The 26,595-nt window shown below is 40.1% G+C and overlaps 2 protein-coding genes and 1 non-coding gene across 27 annotated transcripts in view; all 3 read left to right on the top strand.

Annotated features, from left to right (window-relative positions):
• Positions 1–26,595, top strand: part of SNCG (synuclein gamma) — a 389,209-nt gene that overhangs the window by 306,392 nt on the left and 56,222 nt on the right. The gene's annotated exons all lie outside the window — the stretch shown is intronic.
• Positions 1–26,595, top strand: part of BMPR1A (bone morphogenetic protein receptor type 1A) — a 164,579-nt gene that overhangs the window by 118,052 nt on the left and 19,932 nt on the right. For all 10 annotated transcript variants that reach the window (XM_050803863.1, XM_050803862.1, XM_050803867.1 and 7 more), the window contains 4 exons: positions 11,492–11,654; positions 13,518–13,620; positions 21,167–21,263; positions 21,396–21,495. In XM_050803863.1, the coding sequence (XP_050659820.1) occupies positions 11,492–11,654; positions 13,518–13,620; positions 21,167–21,263; positions 21,396–21,495 (463 nt within the window). The remainder of the gene's footprint in view (positions 1–11,491; positions 11,655–13,517; positions 13,621–21,166; positions 21,264–21,395; positions 21,496–26,595) is intronic.
• Positions 10,991–11,155, top strand: LOC126963517 (U1 spliceosomal RNA). Its single transcript, XR_007729142.1, has one exon. It is a non-coding gene; the product is annotated as a U1 spliceosomal RNA (small nuclear RNA).

Here is a 26,595-nt window from a genome sequence, read left to right as displayed (position 1 = left end):
ACTTCAATAGAGATTTATTTTTAACATGGGTGGTAGATGTTTGCTGTTCATTCAATTATTGAGTAGTGTCAAGGCTGACATGTCTGTAATTTTCTTGACATTTCCCTTGTGGTTCCCAAGTGGCTACTATTACCTGCATTTGAGGCAGGTAAAACGGGGAAAGGGTCAGCATTGGCCTCAACTAGACCTGATACCAGGAAAGCAAAAGTATCACAGGTTTTATCGTAAGTCCTAATCATTCTCATAGCAAGAGCTACTGGAAAACAGAGAAACGGTATTGTCACAGTTGGCTTAATCTGTATCCATTGCCTAGGGCTGGATGTGTTGTTCTCCCAAACAAAATCAGAGTTTGGTTAGCTGGGAAAAGGGGAAAAATAGGTATCAATTGGGCAACTAAAAGGGTCTGGGAGAGATTTAATTTCTTCCATCAATTAGAATGTTTTCCTCTACAAATAATTTTAAAAAAATTTAAAAGAGCTTAAGCATGACATTTTGGGTTAGGTGATTTTTATTTTTTTAAAAAGACTTGCACAATAAGGAGAATGTAGTAACACACAAGAAGTCTGGATATAAGGGGACTGTAGTTGATTATGTGGCTCATCAAGACCCACCTTCTTTGTCTTTTCAACTGTGCCATCTCTAAATGTCAGGTTAGCCACAGTGTCACAGTGTGGCTGCTGAGAGACCAGACATCACATGCAGGTGAGGTAAGCTTGAATTGACAATGCTCAGTTAAAGAAGAGGGACATCTATTTGTATCTCTTTTTATTTTTTATTTTATTTTATTTTTTTTTATTATTATTATTTTTTATTATTATTTTTTTTTTGAGACGGAGTCTTGCTCTGTAGCCCAGGCTGGAGTGCAGTGGCCGGATCTCAGCTCACTGCAAGCTCCGCCTCCCGGGTTCACGCCATTCTCCGGCCTCAGCCTCCCGAGTAGCTGGGACTACAGGCGCTGCCACCTCGCCCGGCTAGTTTTTGTATTTCTTAGTAGAGACGGGGTTTCACCGTGTTAGCCAGGATGGTCTCGATCTCCTGACCTCGTGATCCGCCCGTCTCGGCCTCCCAAAGTGCTGGGATTACAGGCTTGAGCCACCGTGCCCGGCCTGTATCTCTTTTTAATTGATAAATCTTTCCCCAATCACTCATCCTCTCCCCAACAGACTTCCTTCTCATCTTAGTGGCCAAAATTCATTGTATGCTCTTATGTTAAATCACTGGCAAGGGGAATGGAACTAAAATTGTTGGATTAGACCAACAATTATCTCTGCTGAGAGTAGAGGGCTGCGCTTCCCTGAATCACATGGGGGAGGGGCAGACCCTTATTGTGTGTGTACATGTGCACATGCCTGTTGCCAGCAAGGGAAGGAGGGGAAGAATAAGAGTATCTGTTGCCGGGTACCACATTTGTCAACCTGACGTCATACATATGCTAAAATGCTCATGTTGCTATGAAATTTTCAGTTCCTTTTCAAAGGGTTCTATACCCCAGAGTTGCATCCATGTAGTACACGCAGCTACTAATCCAGGACTTGTGGCTGGTGCGAAGCCCTCTCCTTCAGGTCCAGGTGCCTCTTCAGGGTCCAGCAGTGTGTGGCTAAAAGCAGTTATCAGTGCACAGTATACCCAGTATCCAGTGACAAAAATGAAGTGGGATTAAGTACTATATAAAACTCCCATTCAGAGGAAGAAAAATTGGAAACAACCTCAGTATTCACTGCTCCATAGCATGTAGATTAATGATGCTTAGCTTGTTTGTCAGCCTCTAGTTTTATTTTCTGGGAGGATTTGCCTTCTCTCTGGTGTTTCTTGGCTAGTGTTTCTGCCTTCATGGTCACATATGAGATGGAATTAGTGGATGATGATCTTTGTGGAGACTGAACAGCTTTAGCAGCCTGCTTTCTGTTAGTATGGAGGTCTGATTACTGGAAATTGTCCTATGGATTGAAAACTCACAGTCTGACTGAGTCAGCCTGGGATATCTTTGGCAGTGCAGTTCCCATAAAGTTGTAGTAGTCCTACATTCTATTTTCTTTGGTCTCTTTGTTTTCGTTCCATTAAACAGTTAAATATCTTGTCTAGATTTGTGTTCTGAGAATTTCTGACCTAGCCACTGGCCTCTGCTTTGCCCGTTCTCCTGGCCTTTGGTTTAATGACCTCCGCTCTGAGGCCCTCTGCTCCTTTCCCATGCTAGAAAATGACCTGCTTTATTTGGTATCATAGCACTTATCTATGAATAAATATTAAAATAGTACCAAATGTCAGTATTTATTCGTCTTTATTGTCTTTCTCTGTCCAAGACTGTAAGCTTTAATATATATGGGACTTTGTTTTGTTTACTCTTCTAGTCACCCAGGGCTTAAAACCGTGGCTAGCACTGTGTACTCAGTACCTTTTTGTTTAATGGATGAATACAGTTAAAGTGAAAAGAGCAAGTTGCAAAACTACTTTTTTCGCCATATATTTTTACACTGACCAACCCATTAGCAACAAGCACCTGTAACAACCCATTTGTAGTATCTGATTATCTTTTTTCACTAAGGATCTAGAACTCCTTGGAGAAATCACTAAGTTTAAGTTTGTCAGGGAAAGAGCAAGGTGATCTTGGTATCTTGGCCAGAAAGCAAGGAGAAAAGTTCAAAGGATTCAGTGACCGGCTTGAATTGGACACGAATTGCAGTGGATTCAAACAAATCAAATATGTTTAAATCCATGTGTTTGTAATGACACTTTAGAAAAAAACTAGTTAGGGCTGGAGGCTGTGACTTAAACCTGTACATGCCAGCACTTTGGGAGGCCAAGGCAGGAGGATAACTTGAGCCTCAAGAGTTTGAGACCATCCATGGCTAAACTGGGAGCCCCTTTAAAAAAAAAAAAAAAAAAAGAGTTTGAGACCAGCCTGGGCAACATAGAGCTGGTCTTTACAAAAAAAAATTCTTTTAATTAGCTGGGTGTGGTGGTGTGTGCCTGTATTCCTGGATGAGGGGGGAGGATCACTTGAGTCCAGGAGCTTGAGGCTACAGTGAGCCATGATCATGCCACTGCACTCTAGTCTGGGCAGCAGAGAAAGACTCTGTCTCTAAAAAAGAAAACAACTAGTTCAAGTCATTAATTTTGAAAATTGGTAAATAGAGGGGGAAATCAAGCATTAATCTTGCCTTTCTAATATGAACTGTGCCACCTGTATCCAATTAGTAGGTGAGGGAAAGCATCTCATAGATGTATTCCAAGTCATAAAAAAGAAGAGAAATGATAGGATTAGATACATTATTTTATACTATGCTAATTGAACTAGTGAATCTAGACCTTAAAAACAGAGATAAGCAGACATTTGGTTCTCTCCTCCCCACAACATGCAGAGCAGCTGCATTTCAGCGCTCAATAGACACATGTGGCTTGTGGCTATCATATTGGACAGCACAGTTCTCGAGCTAACTACCATTTACAAAATCCATAGAGAACAAGAGGACATGTTAAATGATGCCAGGAGGATGTGATCAGAAATTCCAGACTGTGGTAAATGCTATACTGGTAAATACTGGACAAGTTACCCAATGTCTTCAAGTAAATCTCAAGGTCAGGAAGAGGAAGAAGAAACTGGTAGATTAAGAGACTTGGAGACAACCAGGTGTGATGTGTGAACCTTATTTGGATCCTGACTCAAGGAAACTACTAAAGCAATTTGTAACATTTATGATACAATTAGAAATTAGAAAGCAATTTATAACATTTATAATATAATTGGACATTTGAACATTGCCTTGATGTTTGATAATATTGGTAAGGATAAGGAATTACTATTAATTTTTTAGATGTGATAATTGTGTTTGTTTTTTTTTAAGTCCTTATCTTTTAGAGATACACATTGAAATATTACAGATAAAAGGACATATCTGGTATTAGCTTCATAATTATATGAAAGGGGGAAGGAGTGAAACAAGAAGGGCCATAAATTGATCATCATAAAAGCTGGGCTATATGGGTGCGTGTGGGTTCATTGTACAGTTTTCTCTACTTTTATAAAAGGTTTCTGGCTGGGTGCGGTGGCTCATGAGTTCGAGACCAGCCTGGCCAACATGGTGAAACCCTGTCTCTACTAAAAATACAAAAATTGGTGGGACATGGTGGCATGTGCCTGTAGTTGCAGCTACTCAGGAGGCCGAGATGGGAGGATCACTTGAACCGGGGAGGCGGAGGTTGCAGTGAGTCGAGTCTGGGCCACTGAACTCCACCCTGGGAAACAGAGAGAGACCCTGTCTCAAAAAAATAAAAAGTTTTCTGGAAGAATATATGTAAATGAATAGAAAAAGGACAAGAAGCGTATACACCAAACAGATAACAGTGGTTATGTTTAAGGAGTGGGAGGGGGATTAGATGGGCCCAAAGAGGCCTTTTTGGTTTACTTGTAGGGTTCTATAAATATATATATATATATATTTTTGGATCCTATGAGAATACATTCTTATTTTAAACTACTTACAGAAAAAAAAAAAAAAAAAAAAAACAAGCACGGTGACTCATGTCTGTAATCCCAGCATTCTGGGAGGCCAAGGCGGGCGGATCACCTGAGGTTGGAGGTTCGAGACCAGCCTGGCCAACATGGAAAAACCCCATCGCTACTAAAAATACGAAAATTAGTCAGGCGTGGTGGCACGTGCCTGTAATCCCAGCTACTCGGGAGGCTGAGGCAGGAGAATCGCTTGAACCTGGGAGGCGGAGGTTGTGGTGAGCCGAGATCATGCCACTGCACTCCAGCCTGGGCAACAAGAGCAAAAACACCATTTCAAAAAAACAAAAAACACCAAACTACTTTTAGGAAAAACACTTATTTGAGCATATGCCTAAGTAGAGAGAATAATATAGTGAAACTCCATGAACTTGTCACTCAGTTTTGATAGTATCAACTCATGACCAAGCCTATTTCCTCTCTACCCCCATGCACTTCTCCCACACCACCCTTGGATTATCATGGGTAATTTTGAAATAATATTTCAGTTAAGTATAAGATACCTTGGCCGGGTGCGGTGGCTCACGCATGTAATCACAGCACTTTGGGAGACTGAGGCGTGCGGATCACTTGAGGTCAGAAGTTCAAAACCAGCCTGGCCAACATGGTGAAACCCCATCTCTACTAAAAATACAAAAATTAGCCAGGCATGGTGGCAGGCGCCTGTATCCCAGCTACTCTGGAGGCTGAGATGGGATAATTGCTTCAACCCAGGAGGCAGAGGTTGTGGTGAGTGGAGATCATGCCACTGTACTTCAGCCTGGTCGACAGAGTGAGACTCCATCTCAAAAAAAAAAAAAAAAAAAAAAAAAAAAAAAAGAATAAGATACCTCAAAGACCACATACTCTGATCATAATGCAATAAAAGGAATTCAACAGTGTAAACTTCGTTTGAGCATATGATTTTTTTTTCTTTCTGTTTGAGACAAGAGTCTTGCTCTGTTGCCCAGGCTGGAGTGCGGTGGCAAGATCTCAGCTTACGGCAACCTCTGTCTCCTGGGGTCAAGCGATTCTCCAACTCAGCCTCCTGAGTAGCTGGGGTTACAGGTGCCCGCCACCACACCTGGCTAATTTTTTTATTTTTAGTAGGATTTCGCCATGTTGGCCAGGCTGGTTTGAACTCCTGAGCTCAGGTGATCCACCCACCTCGGCCTCCCAAAGTGCTAGGATTACAGGCCTGAATCACCATTCCCTGCCAACCTGCTGGGTTCTTAAGCGATCCTCCCACCTCACCCACCCAAGTACCTGGGACTACAGGTGTGCTCCACTACACCCAGCCAATTTTTCAAATTTTTTTGTAGAGACCAGGTCTCAGCATGTTTCCCAGGCTGGTCTTGAACTCCTGAGCTCAAGCAACCCACCTGCCTGGGCCTCCCGAAGTGCTAGGATTACAGATGTGAGCCACCATGCCTGGCAAGCATATGATTTTCTTTTTTTTTTTTTTGGGAGATGGAGTCCCACTCTGTTGACCAGGCTGTAGTGTAGCAGCGTGATCTTGGCTCACTGCAACCTCTACCTCCCTGGTTCAAGTGATTCCTCTGCCTCAGCCTCCCGCGTAGCTGGGATTACGGGCTCACAGCACCATGCCCAGCTAATTTGTTATATTTTTAGTAGATACAGGGTTTCACCATGTTGGCCAGACTGGTCTCAAACTTCTGACCTCGGGTAATCCACCCACCTCGGCCTCCCAAAGTGCTGGGATTACAGGCGTGAGCCACCATGCCTGGCCGAGCATATGATTTTTAATGCAATAGCTATATTCATGTTTCTAGAAGCTTTTTTTGCCCCTCAGTGACATTATGAATGACACTGCATGTCAGTATGTGTCGGAATCACCTCATTCTTGATAACGGGTTCAGAACCAACTTTGATTAATGTTAACTGATTAACTGCAATTTTTAATGTTCAACTGAAATACATCCAACTATAATTTTTTATTGGCCTTCCAAAAGTGTCATAAAAAAAGCCTAATCATTCACATATTATCCTATCAGATGTGAAAAGCCCATTTCTATGCTTTCTGGCCCTGCCACAAAGTCTTTTCTTCTTGCTTTAATTTTCCCCCTAGACCAACATAGTACGATAGAACTAACTTTGGTGAGGGAAATTTCTGTATCAGTAATTTGCAAACTATAGCCCACAAACTAAATCCAGCGCATTGCTTCATTTTGTGCTGCTCATGAGTGAAGAATGATGTTTTTGCATTTTTAAGTGATTGAAGAAAAATCAAGAGAATATTTCATGACACATGAAAATTATATGAAACTCAAATTTTATTATTCATAAGTAATTTTACTGGAACACACCCATGCTCATTTTTGTACATGTAGTATGGCTGATTTTGCATTGTATCAGCAGAATTGAATATTGTGACAGAGACCTTGGGGCCCACAAAACCAATACCTGTTTTCTATATCTTTGCTGCCTTGTGTGATAGCTACTAGCCAAATGTGGCTTTTGAGCACTTGAGTTGTGACTAGTGTGAGTGAGAAACTGATTTTTAATTTTACTTCATTTTAATTCACCTACATTTTAAGTGTGGCTAGGGGCTACCATACGGGACAGCACAGTTGTAGACATGCCACCTTTTCCCTAGTTCTTGCCTCCTTGTACTTGACTTTCCTCCTGCTGATGTCTTCCTGGTTTCTATTTAATTAACGATGCAGACTATTGTTACAGAATTCATTAGGCTACCATTGCTGATTAGCTCACATGTATAGTGCATCAGTAGTCCATTGGTCTCACCAACCGTTTGCCATCTGAGTTCTGTTGTAGACATTCTATCTTAAGCTTGGGGCAGAGGGCATTTATTTGCTGTAGAAAAAGGAAGCCAATAAATTATTGGGAAAGTATGAAAAGGTACTTAGCCAGGAATAAAAATCTAGTAAAATCATTGATGCCAGAAATTGCCATTTTTGACAAGGACCTGTAAATGTGCCTGTGTATAGTCATGTGTCTCTTGTAACTGTATCTTTGTATGTATATGTTTTCATCTTTTTCTGAGATGTTATACTTAAGCATATAAGCTATTAAATATTTTGTGTGTGTTTTGAAGTATAACCTATACATACCCCCAGTCCACCCCAGGACTCGTAATTTATTCTTTGTAAATATATGGGACTTATGGGTGGGGAGAGATTGACATGTTCAGAACTGACAGAAGGCCGTGTGGCAAGTGAAGTGATGATGGTGAGGCCTGCAGGATCCAGATCCTCCTGGGCCCCGGGAGCACACAGTGGAGGTTGGATTTTATTCTGAGTGCATTGTGGAGCCATTGGTTGGTTTTAAATAGGAGTGACAGATTTGTGTTTATAAAATGTCTCTGGCTGCTCTGTGGGAAATGGATAGCAGGGACCAAGAGCAGAAGCAGAGAGACGAGTTGGAGACTTCTTACCTTGGTAGAGGCATGATGTGATGGGCCTTGGTGACAGCAGCGGAGGTGGAGAAAAATGAAAACAATTGATGTACATTTTGGAGGTTGAGCCAAAAGACTTTGGTAAGACCAGGTCTGAGGCAAATCAAAAGTTAGGACAAGTCAGTCAGGAGATGCCTAAGCAGGTCATGGCTAGAGGGGTACCTCCAGGAGCCATCAACAGAATGGGTGCTATCATCTAGGGACAGTGCAGAGAGGCTCTTGGCCTGCTACTTTTCTTTATGTTCAATATCCACTTGGTGAAATCTTGCAAGTTTTTAAGATGTGGCTTAGATTTCATTACTTTTGACACCTAAGATCGATTTGAATTTGACACCTAGGATGAGCCTTTTCCTTTGTTTACATAACACCTCCATATTTTGTCACTTTTTTTTTTTTGAGTTGGAGTTTTGCTCTTGTCACCCAGGCTGAAGTGCAATGGCTTGATCTCTGCTCACTGCAGCCTCCACGGTGGCTCCCAGGTTCAAGTCATTCTCCTGCCACAGCCACCCGAATAGTGGGATTACAGGCGCCCACCACCATGCCCAGCTAATTTTTAAATATTTTTAGTAGAGAAAGGGTTTCACTATGTTGACCAGGCTGGTGAGCCACCGTACCTGGCCTTGTATTTTGTCACTTTTCACTTTGTATTTATTTGCTTTTGTGCTTATTCCCCCTCTGCTTCCCACCAAGTTTCTCAAGGCCACATACATGGTTTTGATGCCACATCTTTGCGTTTCTGGCATTTAATACCTTGCCTGCACATAATAGACCCCTAATAAGTATTCTGTTGAATATTTGGCAATAATATAAGCTCCAGATACAACTATTGTAATTGAGTTTTTTGTCTCGTAAATTCAAATTGTATTCTAGGAAGTTTCATATAACTTTGAGTTTTTCATGTATCAGTGATCTTTTAGTGTTACGATCTTTGTTATTAGTAACATCTTATTTGTATACTGTTTTACATGTAGTTAAGCACTTTAGTAGATATTCATTTTATCTACCTATAACCTCTTGATTTGAATTAGGCAGGAATTATTATCACCATTTTCTATAGCTAGAGAGCTGAGGTTCAGAGAGTAACTTATCTGTGCCCATAACTGGGACTTGAACCCTTCACTTCTTGCTGTTAAGTGACATTTCTGCCACACTAAACTGCTTTTTTGTGTAACTAGATTTTTGAAAAATTAATTGCTGATATATATTATATTGTTTGTTCTCCAGAGCTGAATTGATAAGTGTCTTCTGTTAACGTAATAGGATTTTAAAGCTGGTTAGGTGACCTCACCTGTCCTCTACTCCTATAGCCTTATAGAGTAAATGAAGCCTGGACAAGTGTCATGGCTTGCCCAAGACCATCCAGCTAGGTAAAGCGGGGTAGGCCCACAGTAAAACAGAATCCCAGTCTCCTCATTCCCTGCTCAGTGGATTTCTTCCCTTCCTGTACCTCCTGCTTCCCCCCACCCCATCTTTTACAGTTGATGTTTCTAACATAAATGAGATCTTTCTGCTTTGTAGCTATCAGGTGCAATGGAAGCCTTGACATTATATTACGGAATTTATTTCTGAAAGGAGAGTGTGGGGAGGGGGAGGAGGCACAGGGATGAGTAATATATGTATGTATGCAAACTTCATCTTTTTTTTTTAAGTGTTTTCTCTCCTGGCTGGACACAGTGGCTCACGCCTATAATCCCAGCACTTTGGGAGGCTGAGGCAGGTGGATCACTTGAGGTCAGGAGTTTGAGACCAGCCTGGCCAACATGGTGAAACCCCGTCTCTACCAACAAAATACAAAAAAATTAGCCAGGCATGGTGGGGGGTGCCTGTAATCCCAGCTACTCGGGAGGCTGAGGCAGGAGAATCGCTTGAACCTGGGAGGCAGAGGTTGCGGTGAGCCGAGATTGCGCCACTGCACTCCAGCCTGGGTGACAGAGGAGACTCTATCTCAAAAAAAAAAAAAAAAAAGTTTTCTCTCCTGTTGTTTGTTAATATATAGTCATTCAGTAGCAAATTCCTTTACTAAATATTCAGCATAAGAAAGTGAAGGTTATTGGCCAGGTATGGTAGCTCGCGCCTGTATTCCCAGCACTTTGGAAGGTTGAGGCGGGAGGATCACTTGAGCCCAGGAGTTCAAGACCAACCTGAGCAATATAGGGAGACCTTGTCCCTATAAAGAATTTAAAAATTAGCCAGGCCTGGTGGCATGTGCCCTTGGTCCCAGCTACTCTGAGGCTGAGGTGGGAGGATCACTTGAGCCTGGGAGGTTGAGGCTGCAGTGAGCTATGATCACATCACTGTACTCCAGCCTGGGCAATAGAGTGAGACCATGTCTCCAAAAAAAAAAAGTGAAGATTATTAAAACTGAAGGCGTGGAATCACCAAAATACTATTTAGCAGTGCTTTTTCTGTTATCAGTGTGTGCATATGTGATATTTTTTGTCTTTTCAGTAGTTTATCTTATCAGTATGTTAAATGTAATGTCAAGTCTGTGTTGTGTCTTGAACCACTTATTTAACATTTATAATGAAATACATATACACTTGTCTGCTTGGTTCTACCTTTTATTCCCTTGAGAGTAACCCACAAAGAATGGCCTAGCTGAGTCAGAGAGAAGAAGTAATTACTAGAACAGTCTTTTTAGTACTGTTCTGTTTCCAACCTGAAAGATTTAGTACCAGATATGACAGTATCTGTCACTGCAGGCTACTAGGCTCTCGTGTAAGAACATAGTTCCATTTCTGTGAGCTAACTGCTGCCCTTCTATAACCTTCACTTTCTGCCACCCTGGTCTGCATTCAAACCAATGACCTTGAGGTAAAAGTCTCCAGATAACATGATTGGTCCCTGTGCTCTCATGATTTCCTTACTTAAGCAATTAAAGGCCAAAGCAAGATGCTTAGTAACTCCTTTTCCACATAGAGGCGCAAATAAAGGAAAGCTAGTCACAAGTTTTGAACCAAAGAGTTAAAAGAAGAATCATAACTTGTCTCTATTTAATGGTTGGAAACTCTCACAGACGTCTCTGAAGTCTCTCCCCATTTTGTACCTTTCTTACAAGTGATGACTGTATACTTTAACCTGACAAGGGAGAGACCAGGGTCACGAAGGTGGTTTTTCCAGGGCGAGGCTTATTCATTGCACTCCAGATGTGCTGACCCCTGTGATTTCCCCAAACATGGGAAACTCAACTGCATAATTGTGATAGTGAGGGACTGTGTTCATGCTTTCCCCTGGTTAAATTAAAATTTTTTTAAGTTATTTTAAAAATATAAAAAACAAGATTTGACTGTATTCTGCCTTGTACCACTCTTGTTTGTCTTTCACTAGTGCAAAAATTGTGATATAGCTGTCTTCATATACCCCACAATACCTGGTGCAGTAATTCTGTGCATAGTAACTTATTAAGAAATGTCTGTTGGTTGTATGAATGAAATTTACATTTCTAAAGAAACATGTTAGCTACAATTATTGTGATAAGAAAGCTTAGCAACTTTTTCTCATTGAAAATTATAATCAAACAATGAGCTTTTCAGAAATGATTTACTTACAAATTCCATATTTGAATGCAGGACAGAATCTAGACAGTATGCTCCATGGCACTGGGATGAAATCAGACTCCGACCAGAAAAAGTCAGAAAATGGAGTAACCTTAGCACCAGAGGATACCTTGCCTTTTTTAAAGTGCTATTGCTCAGGGCACTGCCCGGATGATGCTATTAATAACACATGCATGTAAGTATTTTATGCAGCCCTTCTTAAGAGTTAGGAGAATAGAGTTGCATTTAGTGCTATTTTAAGAATTATTAAGCTTGTCTAAGGTTTTTTTTTTTCCTTCATATATGGTATCTTTCCAGAAAGCCAAAAAGCCTTGTGTTTTGTGTATTAGAACATTACTCCATTAAATGATTGATAGGTGAGTTACTATATTAGAATTATGTTATAATGCAGCTTTTAAAATAATTTCAAAGGGATCTAGTATTTTTTTTAACATCTGAGTTTTTTAATGATCTTTTAATCTTGAAGTCATTTTAGAAAACTTAGAGATTACCACAAAAAAAATCAAAAAACTCACCGACAACCTCCTACTTCTTCTGTAGACAGGGTCTTGCTATTTTGCCCAGGCTGGTCTCAAACTCCTGGGCTCAAGCAATCCTTCCACCTCAGCATCCCAAAGTGCTGGGATTACTAGTGTGAACTGCCACACCTGGCCTCCTACTTTTTAATTGGTTGAAATATTCTGCGGATATATATTAATCATATTGTGTTAATTAATTTTGAACTTTTTTCTTACCTGTGAATTTACCAATCCAAATCTGATTTATAATTTTTCTACTGTATTTCATGTTAACTCCACAACATGTTTATATATGATTATGTAATTCTAGTCCATATTTGTTGGAAACACTTGACATATTGACTTAATAAGACCAAAAAAAAAATTGCCTGAACAACTCAACCTGAATTAATTGTCTCCTTGTTATAGAGGCAGTAACGAATGTCATGTTTTGTACTTTTAATAATTGTATGCTCCTTGAATGGACCAGATAGAAAGCATGAAACTTTACACGTAAACTCTTGAACCTATGTGATGGTCATCGTGTCTTAGGTGTGCTGCTTGTCCCCTGGTGGTGGTGGACTCTGCATGGCTGACTGTGACTAGTTTTCCATTTACACCTTCCTGGGAGTTTGCCAGCAGGGAACTGCTCTCCACTGTGTCACCAAATAATCTTTTGCTAAACTTCTTGTCTGTAGTACCTGCCTGATATAATGGGCTGTCTGTTAGTAGCTTAGTAACCCAGAGTAAAACTGAGTCATCCATTTTAGCAGAATTCTGCCCCACACGTAACATTTTCTCCTGACAGAAAACAAAGAATTCTGCAAAATTCTTCTAAGTAGAAGCAGCACAATTCCTGATATTAACAATAAATAGGAGCGCAGAAAAAGCTTTTAGAAATTTCTCCCAGACCTGTTGAAGTCTATATGAATATATTAAGGGGAAATTCCAGGATGCTAACACTAAGATAAGAATTTCATTAAATATATGTATGTAAATTTATTGAAAATTTATTCAAAAGTCCTCTCCCTGTTTTCCCATCATATTCAGTAAAAGGTGCCTTTCAGTCCCCCTTTTTTGGGTCATTAAGCCTATCTGTATATTTCAGAGAAAAGTTTTTATCTATTAGCATATACAATATGGGAGTACTGAAAAAATGGGTAAAAAGAGACAAAGTTATTTTAAAGTATATTTTCAAAACATGACTTACCTTATAAAATTGTATAAATCAGCTTTCTGTGATTACATGACTGTGATTAGCAAAGAAAAGTCACATAACTCCTATGTAGAGGACTTGTTTAATCGAAATCCTTTTCTGCTTGACAAGGGGTTGTCACTGGCCTTTTAGATCTTAGCTCAGACATAACTTTCATTTGTCTTAAAACCGCTTTGGCTTTGCCAGTAAATCACATGTGAATGCAATTCTGAATCACAAAACAAAGTGTTAAAGGCTGTCTGTACCTGTTCACATTCAGACTCAAATTTCATTAGTACTTTCTATGTGAATTTTTTTTTTTTTTTTTTTTTTTTTTCTGTTTTAGAACTAATGGACATTGCTTTGCCATCATAGAAGAAGATGACCAGGGAGAAACCACATTAGCTTCAGGGTGTATGAAATATGAAGGATCTGATTTTCAGTGCAAAGTAAGATATAATTTGGGACCCATGAGACAAAGAAGGGAGGGGCCACACAAAAGCATCAATTTCCCCCTAGGAGAAACATGCCTGACGTACACATGGCTGTATGTTCATGTCAGTAAATATGTTGGAGGAATACGTTCTGTCTAGATTCTGTCCTGTATTCATATGTGGAGTTTATAACTAAATCATTTCTGAAAAGCTAATTGTTTGATTACAATTTCCTTTTTTTCCTTTTTTATTTCCATAGACAGCACCTGGCTCTGTTGCCCAGGCTGGAGTGCAGTGCTGTGATCTCTGCTCACTGCATCCTCAAGCCAGCCTCCCGGATAGCTGAGACTACAGGTGCATGCCACTATACCTGGCTAATTTTTGTATTTTTTGTAGAGACCAGGTTTCGCCATGTTGCCCAGGCTGGTCTCAAACTCCTGGGCTCAAGCAGTCTGCCCACATTGGCCCCCCAAAGTGCTGGGATTACAGGTGTGAGCCACTGTGCCCAGCCTGATTACAATTTTCTTTGTTCTCTACTTGGGAGGCTGAGGCAGAAGAATTGCTTAAGCCTGGGAGGCCGAGGTTACAGTGAGCTGAGATCGTTCCACGGCACTCCAGCCTGGGCCACAGAGCAAGACCCTGTCTCAAAAACAAAACAAAAAAAAATTCTTTTTTCTTTTTTTTAAATTTCAACTGTCTCTGGCTACTGATTACAATTTTCAATGAAGACAAGTTTCTAAACTTTCTTATCACAATAATTGCAGCTAACGTTTCTTTAAAAATAAAAATTTTATTCAAGTAATATGATTATGGTAATTTAAGTTCCAGATTATTTTACTTTAAAAAAGTAAAATGTTTTAAATCATCCTAGGTTGTCATGACTGCAAAAAAATTATATTGTCACACTTATTTGTAGATTATAAAATTTATTGAAAAGACTTTTAAGATAGTGGCAATAACCTTTGTATCACTCTGAGGCAACTTAGAAATGTTAAAGATATACTGCAAACTCTAGGGCAGCCTCTAAAGTTGAAAAAAAATGTTAAGGCCTTGTAAGGAGGTGTCAATGAAGGAATCAGGGTGGTAATAGTTCATGAGCATCCTGATGGCTCTGGGTTGTAAACCTGATCTCTTCAAATTCTGTATAGTAATTTTGTCCCAGGAGATCCTTCCAGTGTTTCTGAAAACCAGCTCCAGATAGAATTGTTTGTGCATAATTTAAGTCTCAGCTATGTTAGGAAATTGTTCCTATTGTTTGGAAATTCTCAGGATGGGGGCTGGGCGCTGTGGCTCGCGCCTGTAATCCCAGCACTTTGGGAGGCCGAGGCGGGCGGATCATGAGGTCAGGAGATGGAGACCATCCTGGCTAACACGGTGAAACCCCGTCTCTACTAAAAATACAAAAAATTAGCTGGGTGTGGTGGTGGGCGCCTATAGTCCCCGCTACTCGGGAGGCTGAGGCAGGAGGACAATGGCGTAAACCCGGGAGGCGGAGCTTGCAGTGAGCCGAGATCACGCCACTGCACTCCAGCCTGGGTGACAGAGTGAGACTCCGTCTCAAAAAAAAAAAAAGGAAAAGAAATTCTCAGGATGGATAGAAACCTTAAAGGTTATATGTTTCAACCTCTCAGCTAATGTTTGGAATCACCCTCTTTGTAAATGACTGCAAATCTGTCTTCCTGTCTGACTCTTCGGACAATAGAGAACAAACCTAATCTCTTTTTAAGATGATAGCCTTTTACTAACTAAAAAAAAAGTGCTTCATCCTGCTAGTCTTTACCCAGTGAAAGTAATAGTTCATAGTGACCTCAACTGCTCCTTATATGATCAGCTTTACAGTTATTCACTCTCCACTTCCTCAGTGTAATACGCAGAATTGAGTGTGGTATGACCAAGGAAAAAAGTAGAGAGTAAATAGTCCTGTTCCCTTTTTCTAAACACAGTCTCGTGTTAGATGTTTGGCAGTCACGCCATATTCTTGAACCACTGAGCCTTCTGTAAGCTGAAATCCCCATGTCACTCACTCATGCTGCTGCTGAGCCACATCTCCTCCACTCTTCTTTGGTGCTGTTGGTTTCTTCACACAAATAACTAGATGGGAATGGAATGAGATTTTCCTATACAGTTGTTACATACTTGTCTATATGAATTTTATCTTACAAGCATTAATCCTTTGCTCTAATTGGTCAGGATTTAAAGGATGCTAATTTAGTTGTTTCTTCCAGTTTTAGGCTGTTTGCATATTTGTCAACCACACATACTATACATTTTTTAATCACTTAAAAAATTGAAGAAAGAGCTATGGTTAGGGTACTGAGCCCAGCAGTAATAACTAGTGTTCAACAGGCCCCTAGAGTAGGCCTGTCCTAAACTGAATTCACCATTATAAGTTAGTTGTTAAACTTGACAAGCTGTTCAAATCTATATACTGCTGTGAACCTTTGGACAAGGTGCTCTGCTTTCTTGTTTTCTCCCAAAGAAATGAAGGAATTACTATAAGGATCAAATTATATGTATATGAATAGTTTAGCACAATTGGCACATAGTAAGGGCTTAATAGATGTTAGCTTTGACCATATTGATTCTTTAACAGAGCAGTCTTCATGCTCTGTTAAACACAGTGTAACTCAGACTGTGTTATACAAGGGTAACGGGCACGTTGATGGTTTTAAGGGAATCAGTTTTTGGATCCTAAACTTCCATAGGTCCTGTTGCTGAATATTTCTCTGCCTGAGAAGAGAACTTCTCAAGCAGTTCTCTTTCCCTTAGTCACTTTTCATAGTCAGCCCCTCCTAGTTTACAAATAGAAGGCCTGAGGTATAAAACTTGAGGTTTCCAGACGGTGTTATAATTCGAAGTAAAGGCATCAGTGTAGGCTATGTGGGAATATCAAGTAAGTATTTACATGACAGATGGTTTTCAATTGTTTGCTTTCAACCAAGTTGCTGGATCATTGAAAATAATTTTTGTTGATAGGATCTTTATGGCACTTTTAGCATATGCTTTGGAAGGACTTTAAACAATTATGGGCTGATTGAGGTGGTGCGGTGGCCTAAGCCTGTAATCCCAGCACTTCGGGAGGCCGAGGCAGGTGGATCAACTGAGGTCAGGATTTAGAGACCAGCCTCATCAACATGGCGACACCTGTCTCTACTGAAAATACAAAACGTAGCTGGACGTGGTGGCGCGTGCCTTTAATCCCAGCTACTTGGGAGACTGAGACAGGAGACTTGCTTAAACACGGGAGGTGGAGGTGCAGTGAGCTGAAGTTGTGCCGTTACACTCCAACCTGGGCAACAAGAGTGAAACTCCATCTCAAAAGAAAATTATGGGACAATGGTATAATAATTTCCTTCCATTATTATCATCTTGCTTATGTGAATAAATTGTCTTGATGACGACAAAAGGAAAAATAAGAATAAAATTAATGATGAATCTTCTCACTCTAGCAGTAAGTAATATTTATCCATGAATTCGTGAACTGATTTTTTTTTTTAAAGACCCATCCATATGATTAAGAAATGCCTGGCCAGGCGCAGTGGTTCTTGCCTGTAATCCCAGCACTTTGGGAGGCCGAGGCGGGCAGATCGCTTGAGCTCACAAGTTTGAGACCAGCCTGGGCAACATGGCAGAACCACATCTCTATAAAAATTAGCTGGGCCTGGTGGCTCACGCCTGTAATTCTAGCACTTTGGGAGGCTGAGGCAGGCGGATCACCTGAGGTCAGGAGTTTCAGAATAGCCTGGCCAACGTGGAAACCCTGTCTCTACTAAAAATACAAAAATTAGCCGGGCGTGGTGGCACACTCCTGTAATCCCAGCTACTTGGGAGGCTGAGGCAGGAGAATCGTTTGAACCTGGAGGTGGAGGTTGCAGTGAGCCGAGATAGCACCACTGCACTCTAGCCTGGGTGACAGAGTGAGACTCCATCTCCAAAAAAAAAAAAAAGGCTGAGGTGGGAGGAATGACTTGAGCTCGGGAGGCAGAGGTCGTCGTAAGCTGAGATCATGCAGCTCCACTCTAGTGTGCAGAGTGATAGCCAGCCAGATCTTGTATCATAAAAAAAAAAAAGAAAAAGAAAAAATGCCTTTTCCAATAACATTTTCTTAAGTTTGTATTTAATAAAGATTGTAACATATGTATTTTTGATCAATTTTATGCTAATGATTATGATAAACTAGAATAATTTTCTAAGACTTAAAGACATACAGTTATAGGAAATAAAAGAATTTTTATGTACTTATCTTTGATGTGGACAGTTATATATTACTTTAGGACATAATTATTGTGGGAGATATTGAAAGGAAATAAGAGTTCAAAGAGAAGTAAGAGTTGTAGTGTAAAATTTCTCATTGCTAAATGAAGCATTTGTTCATTTATTCTTTAAAATGATGATAATGGGTATCAAATTACATGCTATTTAGATTCTACTGAATGCATTAAAAATGATGTAACACTTCTATTTCAAAATGAGGTAACACTTCTATTTCAAAGTATCATTATGTACAGTAAGCCAGAAATTGTTAATATATTGCAGCCATGTAAATTTTTGGTGAAAATTTTTAAGTGTCACCTGAAAAATATGTGAAGGATACGTTGCTTTTAAGAATTGGGTTATGCCAGCAAAAATTTTGACCAGCACTTATCTAACTTTCTGTATTCCTTGGTAAATGTCACCCAAGCACAGCACCTCACCCAAGCACAGCTCTCTCATGCTCATCCTAACCCTTTCCCCAGTGCCTTCACGCACTGCCAGGTGTGGCGCAGAACAGATGTGAGTGTCTCTCACCAGGCCTCACGTTCTTCCACTCCCCAGGCCGCGCTGGTAAATTGTGCTTATTCTGTTTCCTCCTGTAGGACAAATTATTTTTCAGAAACCTCGCTGCCATTCCTTGTAACTTGGCTTCAGTTCCTTCCTCATACACTGTCTCCAGTTTGAGCACACTGAATAAGTTTATTTAAGTCAGAATCTCTTACTTCATAAGTGCCGAGTAAATTTGTTTCCCACAAAAATTCATATTCTCCACATAAATCTAGAAATACAAATTGACTGGCAGAGGGTAGGGGTGGAGAGTGCAGGGAAAGGAAAGGCTGTGTCACCCAAATTCGTAACCTCGAGAAACCCAGTTTTTGCCGACCGAGATACATCGTTAACCTGAGTAAGACAGACGTGAGATGAGTCAGGTGTTGCTTATTCTTAGTGAAGCCATGTTGGGTCTTTAGGGGCTTATAAGTTTTTTGGCTTAGTCTAGAATCTCATCTGGGATTCATATCAAGCACAGAGGAAGGGAAATTAATTTATTGAATATTTGCTATATGTGTATAGTATCCTGGGGAGTCAGTATATTCTACCTTGATTCCCTCCAACTACTCAATAGAGCAGATTTTTTTTGTTTTAAAGACAGGGTATTGCTCCATCGCCCAGGCTGGAGTGCAGTGGCGCAATCACAACTCACTGCAGCCTCAACCTCCTGGGCTCAAGTGACCCTCCCACCTCAGTCTTCTGAGTAGCTGGGACCACAGGCACGCACCACCACACCTGGTTGATTTAAAAGTTTTTTTTAGAGATGGGGTCTCACTATGTTGCCCAGCCTGGTCTCAAACTCCTCTGCTCAAGCCGTTCTGCTGCTTCAGCTTCCCAAAGTGCTAGGATTACAGGTGTGAGCCACTGTGCCCAGCTGATATTTTTTTTAACCTGTATTTTTTAGCACACTAAAGCCCAGAGATAAATTACTTGCTCAAGGTCACAAAGTGAACAACTGGGAAAGCTAGGATTCAAACTGTTTGATTCCAAAACCCTTGTATTTTCTGTAATACTATGCTGCCTTAATCTGTTGGCAGAGTCTATTTTTGGCTTCTTTTTAAAAATTATTATTTTTAAAGATAGAGTCTCACTACATTGCCCAGGCTGGACTTGAAGTCCTAGCTTCAAGTGATCCTCATGCCTCAGCCTCCCAAGTAGCTGGGATTGTAGGCACACACCACCACACACAGCTTAAAGTCTACTTTCTTTCCCTTTTAAAGAAAAGGGACATATATAACATATACATGTAAACATATATATATTTATATAAAAATATAACGTTCAGTTATCTATCATAGTTTCCAACGCTCCATCTTTCTGAAGTCTTTAAATTTCATCTCTCTTTCAGCCATCTCTCTTACAAGGGTTCTCATCTTCCTGGGATATAATTCACCTAGCTTAGAAGACAGGAACTCATGTAGAATACAAAAGCATCGTAAGATCTCTTCATACATTTGGGATGTCATTTCCCACTTAGTAGTGTTTGAGCTACCTTCGTCAACCCTGTCAGCATCCTTCATAGAGAAGAAGAAACAAGACAGGACTTGAAGAATTGTTCATTTTTGTCCTCATCATCCACTGTCATGTCAGCAGTACATCTGTTGCTTGGAGAAACCCCATGCTGCCAGAGAAACTCTTTCTTGGTTTTTCTTTGCACTTTTCTCTTCTGCAAGGCCAAGCTCATTTTAGCTTTCCTGGAACCCTCTTGGATGCTTGGCACTTCTTTCATTAATAGTTAGTTATATGATTTTCATTTCCTCCTTCATGTAAGTTTTCTCTGAATCTGGGATTATTTCCGACTCTCCAGTTTAAGCCTAACTTTTTTCTCTCTCTCCTTATGGTCATTTAAAAGTAAAAATTGTGTAAAAGTTATTAATAAAACTTCATTTAAAATATAAAATATGTATTTGGAGATTTCCAAATGCTCTTGACCATCTTCCCAACAGAATCTGAAGTCATGGGCTCATGTTTACCTTTTTAAAGTCATAGCTGATTATACTGAGGCTTTTCCTTAATTTCTGCTTACATTCTTGTGACTTCCGTAGTGACAAACAGTTCTTTGCTATTCACATGTTGGTCCAGAATGGCAGTTCTCCCCAGGCTGTGCTGAAATGGCAGCATTCAACTTGTCAGATATTATATTGTTAATATAATAAAACATCATATGTAAGTGCTGCTGCCCTTCTCTGTGCTAGCTTTCTGCTCTCTTAGGGACAGTCTCCTCTCTGGCTGGTGATCTGTGATCATCTCTCAGGAATGCTTTCTGTAGTTTGGCCTTCCCTCACCACAGATGCTCAACTTGCCTCCGCATCAGTCTCATGACTTTCGACATGACTGGGGTAGGCAGGGTCTGCAGTGGCCTCTGCACGCTCAGCTGCCTTGCTAACCAGCCTTTTCTTTGGACTAAGACACCCCCAACTTTTTAGTCTGATCTTAAATCTCATCCACATCTCAGTACCACAGTGAGATTATATGTACCAGACCAGTTTATAATTTTAATTACCTAAGTTCGGGTTTGGTATTCTAATCTAGTGTCTAACACACCATCCACATAGATATGTTCTTAAGAAAAGCCATTTTGCAGTCTTCACTATTTCAGCACAAATTTTAGTCTTTCAGTAATCCGTTTTTATATATAAAATTTGCAGGCCCCTTTCACTCACTGAATTAGAAATTGTATTTTATGAATACTAAAATGACGTATCATCAGTTTAAAATACCAAACAATTTCTAATTTTAATCATTACTCTTCTTTTAGGATTCTCCAAAAGCCCAGCTACGCCGGACAATAGAATGTTGTCGGACCAATTTATGTAACCAGTATTTGCAACCCACACTGCCCCCTGTTGTCATAGGTAGGTTAGCCGAGAAAAGTCGGAGCATGCTTCTCAAATATCTTCTCTGGTTTTATCAAGCTACCTAGAATTGAACACTTCAGATTATTTTTTCATTTCATTGTTTATTTCATTGTTTACTTTTATTGTCAGGTCCATTTTTTGATGGCAGCATTCGATGGCTGGTTTTGCTCATTTCTATGGCTGTCTGCATAATTGCTATGATCATCTTCTCCAGCTGCTTTTGTTACAAGTAAGAAGATATTTATTTTGAAGCAAAATATTTTGTCAAATATTAGATGTCAACCGCTGTTTGTAAAGCCATTGCAGAAACCATTAACTTGTGTTCTCTGGTTGTATATCTCCTTTATGTAACTAGACTATAGTTCTCTTAAGAGAAAAGGACCTTACTACCAATTAATTAATTGGGCACAATTTCATACTTCTTATATGTTCATGAATACTTATGATTTTCTTATTAATGGAATAGTGAGCTTTCTGGTATCTGAATATTTTCAGTCTCTCCCAAGAAACCCACTGTGTTATAATTCTTTAGAAATTTGGAGCTTCAGAATTGTTTGCATGTAGCCACGATTTCAGAATACAGTTGCCAAAAAAGAAGAGTGATAAGAGATAGTCCCTAATGGATATAAACTTTAATAATAAAACATCATACTGACCTAGATAGATTAATGAAACAAGTTAGTAAACTCATAAATAAACCCAAGTACATAAAGCAGTTTAGCATATGATAAAGGAAACACTTCAGATTACTGAGGAAAAGACGTTTGCGTACCTCCTTGTTTTTATTATAATTCCTCACCCTCAACAATGGGGTACCTCAGTTGAGAAACTGTGTTTTGGGTCTTTCCAGATAATAGACTTGGAATCTTCTGTTAGGAAGGTGATGGGAAAGTCACATGATTATTCAGAGTAGGAGATGGGGTGGAGAGGAGAGCTCCACATCTGAGGTAGCCATCATCCCAAATGGCCCCCAGTGATTCTCACTGCCTGGGGTTCCTCACCTTGGGGCCAATCCCCTCCCGCACCACATCAGGGCTGATCTGTGTGACAAATAGGATATGGCAAAAGTGATTTCCAAGTCTACATTATAAACAGCTTTGCAGCTTTCCCCATGGTCTCTGGGATCACTCACTCTGGGGGAAGCCAGGCATCATTCTGTGTGGACACTCAGCTCTGAGAGAGGCCTACACAGGGAGGAACTGAGGCCTCCTGCCAATACCCAGCCTGCAACCTGTAAGCCTTGGGAGTGAGCCGCCTTCGAAGTGACTGCAAGCTCCTGTCAAGCTTTCAGATGAGTGCAGTCTCAGCTGATGTCTGACCCTGAGCTACCCAATCAAGTCACTTCTGAATTCATGATCCACAGAAACAGTGAGATAACAATTGCTGTTTTAAGCCACTCAGTTTGGGAGTGATTTGTTAACACAGTATTGGATAATCCAGTGTCTGACTTTCTGAAAATTGACTTTCAAGCAGTCATCTTGGTCAACTTTACTTCCAGGAATAACCACAATGGCCGGTTCCGAAGTTCTTGGGGGAGCTCCATAGTGTAAACTGGTTGCTTCTTGGTTTTCTCAATTTCTAGCCTAAGAATCAGACTTTTTGGGTCTGCAAAGTCACTACTCATTCATCTGCTTCATGAATTCCAATAGTGTTTACTGTTATTTTATCTCCTTTTCTCCTTGGCTGTTAGACAAAGAAGTTTAAAACTCTTCATTACTGTTTTAGTGGACTAGTAAAAGCAAGCAAGTATGCTCAATCAGTTATTTTAAGCTTTGTCAGAGTATGTTTTTATTTTATTTTATTTTTCTTTTAAGAAAAGAGCCATCTATATTTTTATTTAAATCATGTGTTAATTTTGGGGGCCTGTTTTTCCATTGAATTGCATAGATTTTTTTCTCTTTGATTTATAAAAGCTGTTTATGTTTCAGAAATCAGCTTTTGTCAAATAACTGAATCTTTGCCAGTAAGACAGGTGATAATATATCAAGGTGATTTGAATTTATATTTTTCATATTAAAATACTTTTTTTATACATTGGTTTCTTTATTACACAAGGGCACCGTAATATATAAATTATTTTATTTATTTATTTATTTATTTAGAGACAGAGTCTCACTCTGTCTCCAAGGCTGGATTGCAGTAATCTCGGCTCACTGCAATCTCTGCCTCCCAGGTTCAAGCGATACTCATGCCTCAGCCTGGCAAGTAACTGGGATTATAGGTATGCACTACCACACCTGGCTAATTTTTGTATTTTTAGTAAAGGCGGGGGTTTCACCACGTTGACCAGGCTGGTCTTGAACTCCTGACCTCAAGTGATCCACCCGCCTCACCCTGCCAAATTGCTGGGATTACAGTCTGAGCCACCGCCCCTGGCCTATAATGTATATAGTAAAATATTGTTGAGTATGCTTTTAATTTTCTTTTAAGAAAAGAGCCATCTATATTTTTATTTAAATCATGTGTTCATTTTGGGAGGCCTGTTTTTCTCTTGAATTGCATAGATTTTTTTTCTCTTTGATTTATAGAAGGTCTTTATATTTCAGAAATCAGCCCTTTGTAATATGAGCTACCTGTACTTTTCTTTTTTTTTTTTCCATGCTGCGTTACCGCAGAGCTACCTACACTTTTCATTGTAGTGTGTCTTCAGACTGCCTGCAGTGCCTTCAGCCACAGAGTAAAGAAGCCTATCAGCCAGGTGTGTGCTCTCTAAGCAATAGATAGGATGTTTCTTCTTAGGGAAATCTGTTCAGCCCAAGAGATGAAACCTAAAAATACTACTGTTAGGGCCCAGTGAAATGGTCCAGGCAGACTATATTACAGTGAGGCTTATAATTAGTAAACCCTACCTGTATACTAACAACTGCCAATCAGGGTATCAGGCTGTGAAGGATACTGATCTATGAGAAACAGGAACCAAGTGAGTTGAGCCTTGTGATTGCCCACCTTCTCCCTGAACAGAGTTTCGGGTTGGGCATCACAAGGGGAGCCCAGGTGTAGCCAGCAGGCTGTCTCAGTTCGAGGAGTTGTGAGGAAGCTACCAAGCCTGGGGAAAGAACACCTGAAATGATTGAGGAAACAGTGTTTGGTGCTCACACGAGGCTGGGAGTAGGATCTGTTCACACCAGCTGTGAGAATTGAAAACCCCATAATTCATAGGCTTTGGTTGAAGGACTCAGGAGGATTTTGCCTGTGGTGGGGAATAATTAGCCCTAGACTTAACATGGCTCTGGTCTCACCCTAAAAGCAAGTCCCAAATGGATCACACCATTTCTAAGTCACTGTATCCTAGAACAAAACTCAACAGTATTTATAGGAATATAAAAATATCTGGCATCCAACAAGGTAAAATTCACAATATCTGCCATTCAGTAAATGAATACTGTGAATAAATGAATACATATAAATATGGCCCATAATGAGGAAAGAAATGAAGCCATCAAAACCACTGACTCAGAACTGATACAGACCTTAGAATTAGCAATGACATTAAAATAGTTGTTAGAACTGTATTTTATATGTACAAAAGTTAAATCAAGACATGGAAGATTTTGTAAAAGATCATTACAAAATGAAACTTTAGGAAATGAAATCTATAATATCTCAGATGAAATATACTAGATGAAATTGGTGACAGACACTGTAGAAGAAAAGATGAGTGAACGTGAAGACATAGGAATGAATAGAGAATCAGTGAGCTGCGGGACAACTTCAGATAGCCTAATATCGATGTAATTGGAGTTCCCAGAAGAGAGGAGGGACGAAAAACATACAGAAATCATGATCAAATGTTTTCAAATTTATCTATTATTATTATTTTTGAGACAGGGTCTTGCTGTGTCACCCAGGCTGGAGTGCAGTGGTGTAATCTCAGCTCACTGCATACTCCACCTCCTGGGTTCAAGCGATTCTCGTGCCTCAGCCTCCTGAGTAGCTGGGATTACGGGCGTGTACCACCAAGCCTGGCTAATTTTTGTATTTTTAGTAGAGATGGGCTTTCACCATGTTGGCCAGGCTGGTCTTGAACTCATGGCCTCAAGTGATCCACCTGCCTCGGCTTCCCGAAGTGTTGGGATTACAGGCGTGAGCCACCGCACTCAGCTTTTTCAAATTTAATGAAAACCATGAACCCATATATCTGAAAGCTCAGCAAACCCTGAGTAGAAGAAACATGAAGAAAACTACATTAAGGCACATGATAATCGTATTGCTCAAAACCGATAATAAAGAGAAAATACTAAATGAAGCAAGAAGGAAAAAAGGCAGATTATCTACAGAGGCACAAAGTTGAGGATGACAGCAGATCTTTTGTTGGAAACAGTGCGCTCAAGAAGATAGTCAACCAGCATCTTTAAAGTGCCCAAAGAAAAACATCACAGACCTTGAATTCTATAGCCAGAGAAAATATCCTTCAAAAATGAAGGTAATGGGAAGACTTCCAGTCATACAGAAAACCTGAAAGAACTCCGCCCCCTTAGACCTACCCAACAAGAAATGTGAAGGGAAGACAGGCCAGGTGGAGATAAGAATCCACATAAGAGAATGAAGAGCTGGAAGTGGATCCAAGTGACCCTGACACAAACTAACAATATCTTTTAAGATGAACAAAAAATACCACTCATCTGAGACTCAGGCTGTGGACACTCAAGTGGGTGACCTATAACACTTCACAGAACATACGCTCAGACATCAGGAACTGGTCGTGTAGGCTTTTTTATAGTTCTAAACTAAATACTACATAGAACTTTGTGACTGCCCTGTTTATTTAGCTTTTGAACTTCATGTGCTAGTTGAGTCTATGTGAAGATTCATTATTGATCAGATATACACAGTCTGTAATTTGGAATATTCATTCATATTTAGTTGAACTTGAACAAGTCACAAGTTGTTCTCCATAGCAAACCGTAAAAGGATAAGATTAAAGAGAGGTCTGTCCGTCAGCATATTAAGGTTTGTCTGTTTTGTTTGCCTCATTGATATTTTGTTTCCCTTTTTTTGATGTGATTGTTTTCCTCCAATTTAGATACGTCTGCAATTTATTCTCCATTCACATTTACATTCATGACCCATGACCCTCAAAACTGATACCTTCTCTAAAACCTTCTCTGGAACCATGGCCTCCCTTTACTGTGGACGAGGCATCATTCCGTACCATACGCCAGTTCCTGGTTGTTTCCTCTGGCATCCTCTTTTGTAGTCCTTTAATCCTTCAAACTGCTTAGATCCTGTGATCTGCCCCCATAACACTTACTAATTTTATCTTGCATTTTTCTTTACATTGGCAAGTATTCATTTACTTGTTCATGCTTATTTGCCAAAAGTCTGCATT

The sequence above is a fragment of the Macaca thibetana genome, chromosome 9 (genome assembly GCF_024542745.1).
Source record: "Macaca thibetana thibetana isolate TM-01 chromosome 9, ASM2454274v1, whole genome shotgun sequence".
Lineage (NCBI taxonomy): Eukaryota > Metazoa > Chordata > Mammalia > Primates > Cercopithecidae > Macaca > Macaca thibetana.
This window is presented reverse-complemented; position numbering and strand designations above follow the sequence as displayed.